Source organism: Saimiri boliviensis, chromosome 20, assembly GCF_048565385.1.
Source record: "Saimiri boliviensis isolate mSaiBol1 chromosome 20, mSaiBol1.pri, whole genome shotgun sequence".
NCBI classification, from domain to species: domain Eukaryota; kingdom Metazoa; phylum Chordata; class Mammalia; order Primates; family Cebidae; genus Saimiri; species Saimiri boliviensis.
The window spans coordinates 6,535,006-6,552,134 of NC_133468.1; the positions used below are offsets into that span (position 1 = coordinate 6,535,006).

General features: G+C 57.4%; 1 protein-coding gene and 1 non-coding gene across 4 annotated transcripts; one reads left to right on the top strand and one right to left on the bottom strand.

Moving 5' to 3' along the window:
- Positions 1-604: 604 nt before the first annotated feature.
- On the top strand, positions 605-745 carry LOC120360460 (U4 spliceosomal RNA). Its single transcript, XR_005576951.1, has one exon. It is a non-coding gene; the product is annotated as a U4 spliceosomal RNA (small nuclear RNA).
- A 5,072-nt stretch (positions 746-5,817) lies between these two features.
- On the bottom strand, positions 5,818-15,447 carry N4BP3 (NEDD4 binding protein 3). Of its 3 annotated transcripts, none has more exons than XM_010346582.3 (5): positions 14,901-15,447; positions 9,083-9,430; positions 8,304-8,825; positions 7,693-7,947; positions 5,818-7,572 (listed from the first exon to the last, which is right to left on the bottom strand). In XM_010346582.3, exons 2-5 carry the CDS (start codon positions 9,401-9,403, stop codon positions 7,045-7,047), a joined length of 1,626 nt encoding a protein of 541 aa, XP_010344884.1. In that variant the 5' UTR covers positions 9,404-9,430; positions 14,901-15,447; the 3' UTR covers positions 5,818-7,044. The 3 variants fall into 3 exon arrangements, with proteins under 3 accessions (XP_010344884.1, XP_003936138.1, XP_074246349.1); XM_003936089.4 differs by having other exon boundaries at positions 9,083-9,433; XM_074390248.1 differs by lacking the exon at positions 14,901-15,447 and having other exon boundaries at positions 9,083-14,828.
- Positions 15,448-17,129: the final 1,682 nt, after the last annotated feature.

Below are 17,129 nucleotides of genomic sequence, written 5' to 3' on the forward strand. Positions count from 1 at the left end.
GCAGTGAGCCAAGATTGCGCCACTGCACTCTGGGTAACAGAGTGAGACCCTGTCTCAAAACAAAACGAAACAAAAACAAAACAAAAAACTCCACTGGGTCTAGGCTTTGTCTTCATCACTGCGTGATCGCCAGCACCACATGCTTGGCACACAGGAGGTACTCAGATACTTGAGGAGCCAGTGTCCTCCACGTATACATGAGGAAACTGTGGTTCAAAAACCTTACGATATACAGCAAGGGAGAAGGCCCACGGCAGGACTGCGTGCCCGCGGGGCATTGGGATGGCCCCTCCCAGAGATGCCTGCCCAAGCATGAGGAATCTGGGTGGCCCTGGCCCAGGAAGCCACGGGGATGGGGAGTCCACGGAAACTTGCCTGGGGCCAAGGGGCCCAAGCTGCCTCCCAGCCAGCCTGACCTCACAGGCTTTGGCAAACACTCCAGGATTCCCCACTTCCTCTCACATCAGCCTTGGCCTGCCTCACGGCCAAGATGGATGTCAGCGAAGTTGGGGTTCTTCCCCCCACTTCCGTAGGTGGCCACCCTTGCATCTTGGCATTGTTATTTTCAAGTGTGCACCAAGTTGTATTAAATAGTTCATTTTATAGCTTTGCACAGTGGCAGTATCGTAGCCAGTGAGGTTTATCCGAGGCGCGATTATTGCTAATTGAAAACTTTTCCCTATAACCTGCCATGACGACTTGAAATATAGTCGGCATTGGCAATTTTTGACAGTCTCTATGGAGACTGAATTATAAAAAAAGAAAAAAAAATGTTCATTTTGTCAGTCTTTCCTCATAGGGATTGTGTTTTTGTTTTTTGTTAGGGATGGGGAGGATTCCTTCAAAGCAATCAATTCTCCATCAATTCAGTAATGATCCAATTAACTTTTTGCCAGTGTAGAAATTTTAAACATTCCCTGTATTCTCTGCAGGTTCAATAATTTGAGTCTCTGGAATAAAACTGACAGTAGACAGATTAACAGGAGAAAATGCAAATTTATTACATACATGCACAGGAGTCCTACAAAATGACACAAGTAAGGGCCAGATTGATGAAGTCTAAATAGCATTTGAGCTCCAGGAACTGGGGCTTAGGGTTTCTAGGAGGTGGCCACAGATGATGGGTTGTTGAGAGGAGGAAACAGCATGGCAAGCAAAGGCCCTTCTTGTCATGCAGATAAAATCTCTCAAGTACCTGGCCGGGCGCGGTGGCTCAAGCCTGTAATCCCAGCACTTTGGGAGGCCGAGGCGGGTAGATCACGAGGTCGAGAGATCAAGACCATCCCAGTCAACATGGTGAAACCCCGTCTCTACTAAAAATACAAAAAATCAGCTGGGCATGGTGGCGCGTGCCTATAATCCCAGCTACTCAGGAGGCTGAGCCAGGAGAATTGCCTGAACCCAGGAGGCGGAGGTTGCGGTGAGCCGAGATCGCGCCATTGCACTCCAGCCTGGGTAACAAGAGCGAAACTCCGTCTCAAAAAAAAAAAAAAAAAAAAAATATATATATATATATATATATATATATCAAGTAGCCCAGTCCTCAGAAGAGATCGTATCAACTTCAGTCTCCTTTCCTGTGAGTTAATCTTCCCTGTTTCATGAGATGATAGGGAAGGGGCAATGGCAAGGAACTTCCCTTAGAAAGATAAGCAAACTTTAGAAAGGGCCCCTCCCTGTGTTTCAGGAGGGTTTTGGGAGGGAAGAGGAGTGAGCTATGGATGGTCAGAGACTTTAGTTCAAAGCATTCAGCCTGCCACAGCGCCATACTTAGGGGTATCATTTTCTGAGCACCAACACCAATTTCCTAGGATAAGATTTTAAAATTTTAATTCAATAAATGCAGGGCCGAGCGAGGTGGCTCACACCTGTAATCTCAGCACTCTAGGAGGCCCAAGGTGGGTGGATCACGAGGTCGGGAGATCGAGACCATCCTGGCTAATACGGTGAAACCCTGCCTCTACTAAAAATACAAAAAAATTAGTCGGGCATGATGGCACACGCCTATAGTCCCAGCTACTGGGGTGGCTGAGGCAGGAGAATTGCTTGAACCCAGGAGGTGGAGATTGCAGTGAGCCAAGATCTCTCTCACTGCCCTCCAGCCTGGGCAACAGAGTGAGAGTCCGTCTCAAAAAAAAATAATAAAAATAAAAATAAAAATAAATAAGCAAATGCAGGGGTGGTGCAAAGTATGACTTATTTTTTCCAATTATCCCAGTATCTCTTGTTAAAGAATCCTTCCTTACCCTTGTTTTGAAGTCCTTTATTGTGTAAGATTTTCTAGAGAATAGAATCTATTTCCGGCTCTTCATTCTTTCCATGAGGTGATTATTTTTACACCAATGTCGTATTTTTCTTGCTACTTTGTAATATGTTCTAATATTACATATTAGAGCAAAGGAATTAGACACTGCTCACAAAAAGGAAAGAGAAAAAAACCCATACAGTTTTTGTGAAAGCACATCAGTGGTTGCCAGGGGCTGGGGTGGAGCAGCGGGGTGGACTAGAGGACCACAGGAGAACGCTGGGGGGTGACAGAGCTGCTCTATCTTGTCAGGTTGGTTACATAACTGTGCCTTTGTCAAAACTCTAAGCAGACCCAGAGAAAAATAAAACCACGAGACCATTTGTCCAAACACTCTTAAGAAGTCTGTGCTAGTGATGGCAGAGCATGACCCCAAGTGCATGGCCCTTCTGACTGAGGGGGGCCCCCGCGTGACTGCACAGATCACACACACTGCACACACTGGTTCTGGCCCTTGCATTGGCAGCTTCCTAGGCTGTCCAGGGTCTGCCTGGCTCCTGCCCGCTTCCAGAGAGGACGCCTCCTTGGGACATGCCCCACACTTCCCTGTGTCCAAGTCCGGGTCCATCTGGGAATACCCTCATCCCCTGCTGCTCCCAGAGAAATCCCTCGAATCTTAGTGCAGGCCAGCTTGGCCTTCACCGCCTCAGGGAAGCTTACCTGCCACCCCACCACCTGGGACAGATGAGTGAGTCAGCTGGGAACGCCTGTGGGCCTCCAACCTCTCCTCTTGTGATATAATCGCTTTTGTTTTTGTTGCGAGAAGCATCACTTTTTCTTTTCTGAATCCAATATGGAGGCCTAAGCCCCCACCCACCAGGGTGATGGGTTATCTCTATCCGAACTGTCACTGCAGGGCCTGCACCCTCTTTGTAGAAACCCCTAACATCGGTGTCCCCTTAGTCTCAGAGAAATGTGCCTGGGCTCCCGCATAGGCTTCCTCTGCCTGTTCCATGCTCTGCTGACCCACTCACCACCATGGGGCCCCTCTGTTGTCCCTAGGCCTGTCTTAGCACTTCTGGATTCTTCTCTGTTCTCCTTACCTCCTGCCTGGCCCCAGTCACTATTTGAAGTGGCCTTTACTATCTCCAAGCTGTGTGGCCTCCCTCCTCCAGCCACAGGTAAGCCCCACCAGGGTAGGGGCCCGAGAGCCTTGACCACCTTGGCTTCTTCATCTGAGAAGGGCCCCGAATACATCACTGGAATGAATGGCAGCTGGCCTTGGAGTCCCTGTGCTTGACACAGACCCGGTACCCATGCATGGTGAATGAACAGAGTGTCTTCCCCACCCACCCCACCCCAAGCTCAAGCCCATTCCAGTAAGGGAGAGCTCTGATTGCTCCTGACTTCACATCCCACCAGTGCCTTCTAGAGCTGCGGTGAAGACACCGCCCTACCCTGGCCATGCCCACAGCTCAAAGGAGACAGAGGCAAACCAACAATTAGAGCAGCACGGAAAGGGCTGTCAGAGCGATGCATGGGGGCTGTGGGCTCAGGGAGGAGGGAGTGCCCAGGCAGGGGAAGTTGCTCTGAGCACCATGGGGCTCTGTCTGCAGGATGAGGTCTCAAGAGGGCTACGAGGGCCTGCCAAGGTTGAAGGGGGCACCACTATCAGTGACCAGAGGCCACTAGTGTGTCAGAAGCCTCAAGGGACAGGCCAAGGGGCCCAGAGAGCTGCTGGAAGGGTTGACACTGAGTGGAGGACTGGAGGCCCCAGAGGCAGGGAGCCCAGCAGCAGGAGGCAGCCACCTTCTGCAGAGCTGGCGGCCTGGGCCAAGCCTGTTGGGGCGGGGGGGCTGCAAGGATGAACCGGGGCAGCTGGGGAGCTGAGGCCCCGCCAGAAAGTGGGAGGGGCTGCCCTGAGGTGGTAGCCACTACAGTGACACCTGTGATCAGTGACACCTGTGGTCGGCTGGCCCCAGAGCCACCCAGCCGGCTGGGGGACCCAGGAACTGGTTTGTCCAGCCTGGATGAGTTGACAGGGATGGGGCTCTGGCTACGAGACGTCCCAGGTTCAGCTCTGGTGCCCTCCCCCTACATCTGGGCCTGGCTTTGGTTTCTGGCACAGCTGCCAAGTTTTGGTACCGCCCACCCACTCCCCACTAGCTGTACTGGCCAGCCCAGCTCCCTAATTGCTGGGTGGGGAACTGTTCTGCAGAGCTGGTAAACCGAGGTGGACCCTGGTACTAGGTGTGAGGGCACCTGGCCTGACCAGCCCCTGGCCATGAGGGGTGTGATCAAGGCATCTGGTCAGCACTTGGCTCTGAGGGGCCCTCTGGAGGAGCCATGGTCCCCGAGATTTCCGTTTGGGGTGTGGAGGAGTTTGTGAAATGGGAATGGGTACCAAGTGGGTGTGTAGGAGTTTGGCCTGCCTGACCTGGGCATGCCCCCTTTCCCTCCTCAGGCAGACAGCTCAGGTGTGGGCCTGCATGGGTCCCAGCTAGGCCTAGGGGTCTGTCTGGGACACAGGCTCCACCCAAGCCCGGTCAGGGCCGAGACAGATTGGGACTGACAGGAAGGAACGGGCAGCGGCTGGGGCCCGGAAGGAGCCTGTATGGTCTCCAACCCAGAAGCTGGCTTTCGGAGGCCAGGCTCCCAAACACACCCCCTCAGACACACCCACCACCCACAAGCACGTCTTTACACACACCTGCCACTTACAGGGCCATAAACACACCATCCACACAGCAGGCAGTAAGTGCTTCACTCTGTCCTGAAAAGGCAGGATCCTCCAACTTATGCTTCACACCCCTCCCCCAACATCCATGCACACTAACTCCACTTCACAGCCAGGACCCACCTGTGGGCCCCGAGGGGCTGCCAGGCATGGCCAGGGTAGCCAAAGGGAGTGGCCTGGGGCTCTCTGCAGACAACTTCTCAGAAGTTCCCCGAGTTGCCCTGTCAGGGAAGGAACTGGTGAGCTGACATCAGCATGCAGGCCCCCTGGGGCAGGGGCTCATCTAATTCCACCTGTGCCCCCACATTCACAGGGCCCAACACAGCACCTAGCGCACAGTCAGCACACACTGCACAGCGGCCAGTCCACCGATGAGTGTGAAAGGAAACTGAGCTTCTCCTCAAAAGAAGCAGGAGACGCCACGTGCACAGCTAGACTGAACCTGTGTTCCAGACCCAGGCACCCAGTGGAGAAGCAAAGGCCCAGAGGGCAAGCCAGGCCAGGGTCAGGTGTGGGTTTTTTTGTTTGTTTTTTTTTTTTTTTTTTTTTTTGAGACGGAGTTCTGCTCTTGTTACCCAGGCTGGAGTGCAATGGCGCGATCTCGGCTCACCGCAACCTCCGCCTCCTGGGTTCAGGCAATTCTCCTGCCTCAGCCTCCTGAGTAGCTGGGATTACAGGCACGCGCCACCATGCCCAGCTAATTTTTTGTATTTTTAGTAGAGACGGGGTTTCACCATGTTGACCAGGATGGTCTCGATCTCTCGACCTCGTGATCCACCCGCCTCGGCCTCCCAAAGTGCTGGGATTACAGGCTTGAGCCACCGCGCCCGGCCAGGTGTGGGTTTTAAGGACCAGCCTTAGCTGAGAGCAGGGATCTGGGAGCGCTGACAGTCCTGGAGTCCAGTGTAAGACAGAGGCAAGGCAGGTAGGTCGTGGAACGCTTCCTCCTGGGAGAGCTTTCCAGAATGCAAACCCATCATATTTCACCCCTACTTAATAATGCCCTATAGCTGATGGGGTAAACGTTCCCATTCCTTGCTGTGGTAAAGGCTCTTTCCCAAGAAACCCACAAGCTTTCCCACCTCTCCTCCTGCACCTTCCTATGAGCGAGTGCGGAATGTGGCAGAGGGAGGGGCCGGGAAGGATCCTATCCTTCCCGGCCCCTCCACACCTAGGGCCCCCTACTCCTATGGAGGGAGGGGCACACTACAGTCGGAGAAACAGGAGGTGGGTTCTGGGAGGGGCAGGGCCTGACCCTGTGTATACTCCAGCAGTAGCTGTCTTAGGCTGACCCCAAGCACCTGGGGCCCAGACTTCCCACCAAGAAAACATTTCATGTTCTCAAAATGCCTTGGTTGACTCGCCCTTTGTTTTCTCGGTGTTCCCTGGTATTGTTCCTTCTGAAAAACGCACTGGTGCTAAAGAAAGGAATTGCAGCCCACACGGCAGCTAAGGAAATGTGTGGGGCTGAGGCAAGGAGCAGGATTCCTCCGCTCCCAACACACACGCCTAGCAGCCACGCAGACAGGTACCAGGCAGGCCCTCCCACTGACCACTGCCATGGGAGGAGCTTCTGCCCAGGTGAACGGCCTCAATTCCAACCATCCATCATTCTCTGGTCTCAGGCCGGGGACAGGCTCAGCATATTCCCTGGGCTTCCTGGTAGAAAACGTGGTTTTATTCTGGAAGAGGTCAATATTCCCACTCCGGCCTCCTGCCATGGAGGAAGGCCCCAGCCCAGTCTCCAGCCTCCCTCCCTCTCACCTGCCCTTCAGGACCTCGGGGCTCTTGATCCCTCAGCCTCCTTCTCTGGGCCACACCCACTCCAGGGAGCAGGGCTGGGCCCTGCCTAGGTGCTCCTCTGCCAGGAGGGCCTTGTCCTGGCTCCTGCCGGGGCATTCTACCCAGCCCACGGCCCCACCAGATCCCTCCTCTCCTTGCGCCTCCCCAGCCCTGGGCTGGCCTCTGCAGGTTCCACCCCGACCAGTGTAAGGGAGGGCTGAGCCAGCCGTCTCAGGGCACCTTCCGACAGTATTTCTGCTGTCAGCTCGCTCTGCTGGACTCAGATCTTGGAGGACTCGAGCCGGGGACTCCAGGGCGTGGGGGGCTCCCGCAGTGCCCGAAGTTCCTGCTCCAGTGCCTGGTTGCGGCGGTACATGTCCATGTAGCCCCCCTGGATCTCCCGCTGGTAGCGCAGCACACGCTCCTTCTCCTCCTGCCAAGTCCGCCGCTCCTGCTCAAAGCGCAGTGCCTGCTCCTGGCCCCGAAGTCGCTCCTGCAGCAGCTCCGCCCGCAGCTGCTCAGCACTGTCCCTGGCCTCGCTGCCTCCTGCCTCCCCCAGCAGGCCCCTGCTCTTGCAGTCATCAGTCTCACAGCTGCCTGGAGCCTCCTCCCGAGGGGCCTGCTCCTGCAAGCTGCGCACAGCCTCTCGCAGCCGGGCCAGCTCTGCGTCCTGAGCCTGGGCTTGTGCACGGCTGCCCCGAAGTTGCGTCTTCAGACTGAAGATCTCGGCCAGCTTCTGGGCCAGTTCTGCCTGGGCTTCCCGCAGCTGCTGCTTCAAGAGGCTAATCTCTGCTGTCTTCTGGCACACCTGGGGGATGGGGAGGACGCAAGCAAAGTAGGGTGTGGGGAGCTGGTTTGGGAGGGGCAGGCAGAGGAAGGGACTGGCAATGGAGATGGGAGAGTCTCCGAGCCCTGTGGCATCTCTCACCTCCCATCGGGCTTCCTCCTCTGGTCGTGCACTGGGGTCGGCCTCCGGGAGGGTGCCGGGGGCCCGAGGCTCTGGAGCCAGGCCCTGCTGAGCCCGCAGCTCCTTGCGCAGGCGCCGCTGCTCCTGCTGAGCCATGAACAGCTGCAGCTGGAGGTTGCGCTCGCTGCGCTCAGCCTTCTGGGTCACCTCGTGCAGCCGCTCCACATACAGGCGCTTCAGCTCAGCCAGCCACAGCCGCTGGCGTTCCTCCAGCACCTGTCAAGGGGAAGAGATGCATCCACCGTGCACCTCCGGCCACTGATCATGTCCTGTGACCCTATGCCATGCACTTTAACCCAGGATGTCCTCCAGAGGTGTGGTGTCCCCATCTCATGGCCCTCCCAGGGAGCCTCTCTCCTTCCTTCCCACACAACCTTCAGGCAAGGACCCCCAGTGACATGAACATGACATCCCCACCACCTGGGACGCAGGGGAAGGAAGCCAAGACAGGTCTCTCTTTCTTGACATCTTGTGTCCACAGCCACGTGGGTGAGCTGGCTGGGACCCCTCTCTCTGGCCTGTTTCCCAGTGCTGAGGCACAGAACAGGACTCCAGGGCAGGGGCTCCCTCACCTGCGTGAAGGGGTTGGGGTCGACCTCATCGCCGAGTCCCCTCTTGAGCTCCTCGCAGGTCTCAGGCAGCACGGCTCCCATCTCCTCAGCAGAGGGGCAGGAGAACTCGTAGGGGGGTGGTGGCTCGGGCAGGCAGCTCAGCATAGCTGGTGGCCCAGCCTCCTTGGGTCCTCGAGAGGCCCGGTCCAGGGAGCCCCCGAGGTGGTTAATGTGGCCAAGGGAGGAGCTGAAGGGGCTAGGGCCGGTACCAGGACTGCGGCCGAAACTACCCCCGCTGGAGGAGTCAGACAGGCTGGGCTCGGGCTCTGGGCCGCCCTCGTCTAGGCTGAGGGCATGCAGCAGCTGCGCCCGGGCCTGGCTGGCACGGGGGCCAGGACTCAGGGGTGGGTGGCAGGCCAGCGTGTGCAGGCTGCCGTTGCTCCGCCACAGCTTCTGGCCTTTGTGGGCTGCCAGGCTCTGCATAGACAGGAAGCCCTTCCCGTTGCCCGCCGAAGGCTTGAACACAGAGGGGCGGATGCGGCACTGCCAGGAAGAGAGGGCAGGCGTGAGACCTGGGCAGCTGCCTGCTCTACCTTCCAATGCTCCCAAAGCCCTTGAGGGATTCTCTTTGAGACTGCGGGGCGTGTGCCACTGGGAGGCAGCAACCAAGCCTCAGGAGGCCAGCCCATAGCCCGATTTTCATATCTCAGCAGCCCTGGCCCCACCTCATCCCATCATCAGGGTCTCTAAGGAGACGCCACCCTCCCCACACCTGGTAAAGGGCTTGGTCAGAGGCACACCTTGTCAAAGCGACCCCGCTCCGGCAGCGAAGTCTTGCTGAAGTCAGCCCCCCGAGGATGTTCCCGGTAGTAGAGGGTGGCATAGTCGGCAGGCTCGTTCCGAGGGGCCCGCTTGGCGCTCTTGCCGTCCTTCTTGGGGAGGTGCAGGTAGCTGAAGAGCTCACGCTGGCCCAAGCCCTTCCGGAGGAGGCCATCAGGCTGGCGGGAGCCCCGGGACCCGGCGAGTGCTGCCCGCAGCTCTTCAGGGGAGAAGTCCTGCCGTTCCAACAGGCTGCCCACGCTGCCCATGGCAATGCCAGCAGGGCCTGGGGCTGTGGCCATGAAGTTTCAACAGGGCACAGGCAGCTGCTTCTGGGAATTGGGAGGCTCCATTAGGGGCAGGTGGGCACTGGCTGCCCAACTTCCCTGGAGCCTGAAAACAAGGCGCTTGCTCCCTGTAGCTCCCCACAACCTGGCCCAGGCCCAGGAGAGGCAGATGTGGGTCCAAGAAAGAACCCCAGGACAGGATCCCTAGACTGGCAAGGGAAAGAAGTATAGGCCCCAAAGCCACCTGCCCATCTGACACTCTGCTGGAATGAGTCTAGGGAACTGCCATGGCGCTCTAGCCGTGCACAGAAGGGCCAATTCCACCTAGGGGCCTGTGCCGGATTCAGAGGTATGGGGAGGGGACAGGCCCAGAAGCAGCAGGACGGAAGCCCTCCTCCCAGCACTGGGCCCGCACAGGGCTAAGGAGGACGGATTCCGCCTGGCTGAACCTGACCTCGCTTACCCCCCTGCCAAATTCCCCACCAAATTTGTGGGGTAGGGAGAAGGCACAGAGACCCAGGACCAGTGGGACTCTCCATTCCTCCTCCTTCCCATGGGAGAGGGCTAACTCCTGCAGCCCCTCTTCCTGCAAAGGGTCAAAGCTCCCCAAGGGAAACATCTGGCACGGGTGTGGTTGGGGGCTTCGGTGGGAGGGATACAAACAGGAAGGGCCCCAAAGGAAGAAGGATGACGTGAACAATGGCCATAGCTTCCGGGACAGGTGTTCACGTCTGGGCAGTGGTGGGAGGGGGAGGAAGGGGCAGCTGGACTCATGCCAGCCTTTGCATATGCTCTTACTCCAAAGCCTAGCAGGGTGGGTCCCAAATCCTTACCCTGGCAGAACCAATTCAATCGGTGTGTGACCCTGGCCAAGCCACCAACTTCAGTGAGCCTGGGCTTCCGCATGCACACCTGGCAATCACACTTACCACCAAGATGCTGGGAGAATGGGGTGGGATAACATGACAGACACCCAGTCCAGGCTCTGGGCCACAGCCAGGGTCAATATGCTGGCCGGAGCCAAGCTCAGCCAGGCACACAAACGTTGCCAAGGGGCCAGGCTGATGGACCGTCTCCCACCTGCGCTGGGTCACATACTCTGGAGGCGGGGCTGGTACCTAGTCCCCAGGGGATCCTGGGCACAGCCCAGTGCTCAGCCTAGAGCGGATGGGCAGAAAGGTCTGGCCAAATGAACGAATGCCACCTTCTCTGCCTCCCGCCCCCGAGCAGCTGCTCCCATCCTCGAACAGAAGCCCAGCAGGCAGGCTGCAGCTGTGAGTCCCCTGCTACCACCCATGCTTCCGGGACACCCACTCCTGCCCCAAACAATGGTCGTTAGGAGGCTCCATCTTCCTCAACCATTTCCAGGTTTTGTGTTTGTGGAAGACAAAGTTCTCTGGGAGGGGGACCTGCCCCAACCCCACAGCCTCACCTCACCCTAGGCAAAAATGACCTCGGCTCTGTCTCCACCAACCCCCAGACCCAAGACGGGGTGAATCTGGATTTACATAGCACACCCAGCCCGGCCCCAGAGAACAGGCATTGCAGGACACATAGGGCATGCATCCAGGTAAGGAATCACAGGCGCTGGGTTCCCACAGCAACTCAGCCCTGCATAGGGGTCCCGCTGAGTCCCATGACAGAGTTATGGTCCCTTTTTTTTTTTTTTTTTTTTTTTTTGTTTGAGACAGGGTCATCCTGTTTACTCTGTCACCCAGGGTGGAGTGCAGTAGTGCAAACATGGCTCACTGCAGCCTCGACCTCCTGGGCTCAAGCGATCTTCCCACTTCAGCCTCCTGAGTAGCTGGAACCACAGGTGTGTGACGCCGTGCCCAGCTACTGACCCTTCTTAAAGGTAAGGTCAGTGGGGATCAGAAAGGTGAAGTGACTTGCCCAAGGTCACGGCTGGTCAGGGCTGCCCAACGTCTATCGGGGACCCAGGATGTTACCACCTACAGCCACAAGTATTGGAATGGAAGCATCCTGTCTCCTCATCTGATACCACCTCCCCACGACAAGCCCACTCCAGCTAGAGCCGTGGTTTGTCCCTGAGCACACTCAACTCCTGTTGCTGCTTCTTGGGGAGGGGACGGCAGAGACCTGCTCTCCAGCCTGCCCTCACTCTTTCCCGGGGACAGCAGACACAAATGCTCCGCCTTTTGTCATGCCTCAGTTTCTGCATCCCTGAAGTGGGAAAGGGCCGGGCATGGTGGCTTACGCCTCTAATCCCAGTACTTTGGGAGGCTGAGGCAGGAAAATCACTTGAGCCCAAGAGTTTGAAACCAGCCTCAGTCACATGGCGGGACCCCATCTCTATTTATTTAAAAAAGGAAAAACAATAAATGACGTGGGAAAGACTCTGCTTGCCCGGCCTTCCTCAAAGGATTAATGACAGTCAGAGATGGAGGTGAAAGGGCCTGTGAACTGTGAGCCCTGTATGGCCCTGGGGATGGGGACGTTGGCAGCAGGGCTGAATACGCCCACCTCACCCCAAATGCACACCGCCTCAGCCTCCCTTGGGCAGATGCTCACTTTCCGTCTCACGGAGACAGAACCGACGCCCCATGCTCTCCATGAAGCGTCTCAGGTCCAGGGAGAGTCCTTGAGCTAGAGGTAGCCACGGCCACAACAGTGCATATAACCACACTCACCACACGGTGTGCCACATGTCAGCCCCACCCAGCAGCACAGAACCCACGTTAGAGGGCACAGTGCGGACAGTCACATCCAGCAGCAAACACCATCATCCAGCCATGCACAAGGTCACCACGGCACTGAGAACCTCTCAGGACACAGTGACAGAACAGCAGCAGCCCGCGTGATGACCCAGGTGTCCTTCCCAGCCCCTAGGCTAGTGAAGGAGCAGCAGACAGCCCCTCCCTTTGTCTCTCCTTAGGCCCCCACCTTCCCCACTCTGCTTCTCCTGGCTGATTTGTCTGGCTGTATTATCAGCTCCCCCAGCAGGGCTGAGGCCCCCAGCTTTCAGGACACTCCTCCCTGCCTATGTCACAGAGTGGGGACAGTCTCTTTTCCTAAATGGGTCCATCCCACCTCCACCCCCTCCCCCAACACACATTCCTTCCTTCCCGTTGCTTGGAAGCCCAGGGATTGCCTGCTCAGGGCAGGGCGGCTGTGCAGGCTGGAGAGGATTTGGTGGGGGAGGAGGAGGGGAAGACCGCAAACGCCTTGCAGCCTCACTGCAACATCAGAGCAAACAGCCGGGGCCCCTGCACGGGTCGTGGACAGAAGGGTAGGGGGCAAGTCAGGTGCCTGGGCTTCCCTGCCCTGGGAGCTGCAAACCCCCAACCACCCAGCTGGCTAGATTTGGGCTGGGACACTCAAGCCACATTCTATGCAGATCCCAGTTGGCCCCAATAAGGCCTCTTCACTCCTGCTCCCCACCACCAGTCCCCTCACCCGTTTTCAGTCCCCGAGATTAGTGGACAGCACTGGAATCCCTGGACACAGAGAGGAATCTCTTTCGGACCAATCCTTGGTGAACACAGCTGCCCTGGCTGGCCAGGAAGCAAAGAAAGAGGATGTGCTTTCCTTGAGGCGGGGGGCGGTGGGGATCCCAGAGCCTGTTAGTGGGTGCCTTTTTGGGTCAGGCCAGACAAAGGGCACTATCACATCCTCACAAGAAGATGAGTGTTCTGGCATTCCCCCAACTTCACAAGAGGAAACTGAGGTTCAGAAAGTGAAGCAATGCGTCTAAGGTCATGTTCAAGGGAGAAAGCACACAGGCTCCCAGGACCAGAAGTCCTCTCTGAACCCATCTTGCATCTCCCCTGGGGTGGAACATCCCAACGCCCACATGGGTGGGAGTACTGCCTGCCCTGGCTACAGTCAGTCCCTCCAGAGCCCTGGCCCCAGGGAGAGGTCCCACCACCTGCTGGGGGGATCAGCTCTGCTAAGGGGCGTGTCTGCAGCTGCCCCTAAGGAATGGGATTGGAATGTCCCAGCTCCAAAAGAGGGGGTGGTGGGCAAGGGGGGCCCAGAGAGGGGCTGGGAGAGGCTGGCCCACCCCGTCTCCTCTGTGACAGACACTTGAGGCAAAGACCAGGGGCTAAGGCCTGCGGGAGTCGTGCTTAGTATCACTAGCCAGGCCTTCCCGGCTGCAGCCCTTCCATTTCATTATCTCATTTCTTCTCCACAATAGCCTCATGGGGGCAAACAGGACAGTAATTACCCTCACTTCATTTTACAGATCAGGAAACCGAGGCCTAGGAAGACAAGGTGAGTCGTCCAAGACCCCACAGTGAGAAGCAGTCTCTACTCCCTGGGCAAGATCCTCCACCTCAGCAGGCTGTCCTAGCCGGGAGTCACGGGTTCCCTCCATGGGCACACTGCTGTGTATGTACTGCATGCATGTCTGCCTGGCCCTCCACAAGTTTCTCCCAAGGACGCCTGCAACCAGGCTGGTCCGGACTGCAGTCCACCCGGCCTGGAACGCCTCCTGTTGACCCTCAGGCCAGGAAGAACTAGAGGAAACCTGCCTCATGGGGACTCCGAGTCCCTATGTTAGTTCTAGCTCTAGAGGCGGTAGCAGGAGCAGGCTGGCCGCATTCATTCAGTCTCGCACATGCACACCCACATACTGCCAGCCGGTAGAGGAGCCCTGCCCGGGAGGGCCCTGGGAGAAGGCTGATCACTGCGCCCAGGATGGCCTCCTGCATCCACTCCCTCCTGAAGACAGCCAGGCCAAATGTGTTCCTATGTAGTTGGGGTCGGGGGTGGCCCAGTGGGAGACAATGGGTCCCAGTTCTCTTTCTGGAGACTGCCCGGGCCCTGATTTCGGCTTGGCCCCAGCCCTCACTTTGGCCAAAGGCTATGGCCGGGACTGGACCTCGTGCTCTGGCGGTCAAGACCCAGGAATGTCCCCTACCCGCAGACCCGTAGCTGCAGCCCGGACACGGCAGCGGGTTGGGGGGATAAAGGAGGTGTTGAGGGGAGGCGAGAGATCTCGTGGGGAAGTCGGAGGGGCAAACAAGGTTGGCAGCCGCACGGAATTTCTCTTAGGAAAGCGGGGGTGAAGGCGAGGGCTCCCCAGAGCTGCGGGAGGTCCCGGAGCTACCTGGGGGGCGGGGAGGGAGGCGCGTCTCCTCCTGGCCCCTCCCTGGGGCCTGCCTGGAGCGGCTGGACAGGGGGGCGGAGGCCGAGGTCAGACTCCGGCGCCAAGGACGCCTGCCCCACCCAGCCTTGGCGCAGGGGTCCCGAGCACTGCTCCCAGGACAGCGCGTTTGCAGAGGTTGGGGAGAGCAGGGTAGCCTGCCGCTTACCCCTCCAGCGGAGCATCGGGGTCGGTCCCCGATCCGGCGCCTAGCTGCCCGGGAGCAGGGACACCTGGGCGCACGCCGCACCCTGCCACCCCCGCCCATCTCTGAAACGGGAGCCTCGGCCAGCGGGGGCTGCACCTTCGCCAAGGACGCCGGAAAACCACACCTCGGAGACCTGCCCCGCCCCACCCCCCGAGTCCAGCCCCGGGTCCCGGCCCCCAGAGCGCCCCGCTTACCATGCTGGCGACGCGCTCGCCGGCCCGTGGCTCCGCAGCCCCCGCGCGTCGCAGCTCCCCCGCGCCGATTTGAACCCTTCTGCAAAACGCCGGCTCGAGCCGCGACTGCGAGCCAGGTCGGAGCGGCGGGGCGACAGGCGCCGGGAAAACGCGGGCGGGCGGGCGCCGGAGCCGGATTGGCGAGGGAGGGACGCGCTCCGCGGCGCTCGCTCGCCTGCCCCAAAGGCGGAGGGAAAACCCGGCCTGACTCATCCGCGCGCGGTGAGCCCAGAGCCCGGCCCGGCCCCCGGATGTGGGGGGCGGGGCCGGGGGGCAACCCTCGCCCACCCCCGAGCCAACCTGGGCCCCGCCCGGCACCGACCCACCGAGGCGCCGCGCGGTGGTGGCGCGCGAAATCCGGGCTGGCTGCGCCCACGTCGCTGCAGCCCTGAGTGCTGGGGCTCGGACCCCGGGGGCCGGCAGCCCAGGGCGCGGCCCACACCCCAGAGGGCGCAGAGCCCGCCCGCTCCTCCTCCTTCCCGGTTCGCCTCGCCCGCCTAACGAAGAGGCTCTTGAGGTCCCTCACCTCCCGGATTGTCGCCGCCTCCTCTCCGGAAAACACGATCTCCCCACTGTGAGGCAGAGCCACAGTAGTACTTTGAGAAGTGAAAAGACTTTACCCCACTCCTCTGGCTGAATTGGGCACAAAGTTATTTTCTTTTTGCCTCCAAAGTCTTCTGGGGGCAGCAAACTCAGGTGCCTCCAGGGGCCAGAAAAATTACGTACATGAGTCGTGAGCTTCCTACTGTAAGACAGTAGGAAGACATGGAAACAGAGACACAGACATGCAAAGGATTCATATTCGAAAAATTAAAACACCGTTTCTAATTCAAAAGTTAAACAAAAAGTTACCATATGACCTAGTGATTACATTCCTCAAACAAGTAATATTCTTAGCAGTGCTACTTACAGTAGTCAAATAGCCAAAAGGTGGAAACAGTTCAAACTAACAATTGTTGAAGGTGTAAGCAAACTATGGATCCATTCGGTGAAATATTATTCAGCCCTAAAAAATAAATGAAGGCTACGTGGTGACTCACGTCTGAAATCTTCCAGCACTTTGGTAGGCCAGGAGTTCAAGACCAGCCTGGGCAACTCGCAAAACCCCATAGAAGAAGAAGAAGACTGGATGTGGTGGCTCACCCCGGTAATCTTACCACTTTGGGAGGCCGAGGCAGGTGGCTCATTTGAGGTCAGGAGTTCAAGACCAGCCTGGCCAACATGGCGAAATTCGGTCTCTACTAAAAACACAAAAATTAGCCAGGCATGGTGGAGTGAGCCTGTAATTTCAGCTACTTGGGAGGCTGAGGCAGGAGAATCGCTTGAACCCCAGAGGCAGAGGTTGCAATGAATGGAGATTGTGCCACCGCACTCCAGCCTGGCTGATGGAATAAGACTCTGTCTCAGAAAAGAAAACAGGAATGAAATACTGATGATACCTGCTTCAACATGGATGAAGCTCCAAAACATTATGGCAAGTGAAAGAAACCAGACACAAAGGCCACATGCAGCAATGATGCCACTTGTGAGAAGCAAATCCACACCAACAGAAGGCAGATTAGAGCCAGAGGCTGTGGGGAGGGAGAAGGGCAGAGTGATTGCTTAAGGGGCATAGGGTTTCCTTGTGGGAAGAGGAAAATGCTTTGGATCCTCATAGAGGTGGTGATTGCACAACATTGTGAATATACAAATGTCATCGAATTGTTTGCTTTAAAATGGCTGATTTTATGGTATGCAAATTTTACCTCAATTAAAAAACATCTTGTCTCTCGTGCACAAATTTGGCCCATGGCCCAGAAGTTTGCAACCCCTTGCGTTCTATGCTGTCCTTACCAATTCTTGTTAGGACAGCATAGAAGCATAGAACTTCTACCAAGAGCTTCTTTTTTTTTTTTTTTTTTTTTTTTGAGACAGAGTTTCGCTCTTGTTACCCAGGCTGGAGTGTAATGGCGCGATCTCGGCTCACCGCAACCTCCGCCTCCTGGGTTCAGGCAATTCTCCTGCCTCAGCCTCCTGAGTAGCTGGGATTACAGGCACGCGCCACCATGTCCAGCTAATTTTTTTTTTTTTTTTTTTTTTTGTATTTTTAGTAGAGACGGGGTTTCACCATGTTGACCAGGATGGTCTCGATCTCTCGACCTCGTGATCCACCCGCCTCGGCCTCCCAAAGTGCTGGGATTACAGGCTTGA

Excerpts from the sequence above, each read along its gene's own strand:
- N4BP3 (XM_010346582.3), bottom strand. The coding sequence starts at position 9,403 with ATGGCCACAGCCCCAGGCCCTGCTGGCATTGCCATGGGCAGCGTGGGC. Across the intron at positions 8,826-9,082 it reads AGCGGGGTCGCTTTGACAAG|TGCCGCATCCGCCCCTCTGT; the intron begins GTGTGCCTCTGA and ends TCTTCCTGGCAG. Across the intron at positions 7,573-7,692 it reads AGGAGGAAGCCCGATGGGAG|GTGTGCCAGAAGACAGCAGA; the intron begins GTGAGAGATGCC and ends CCCATCCCCCAG.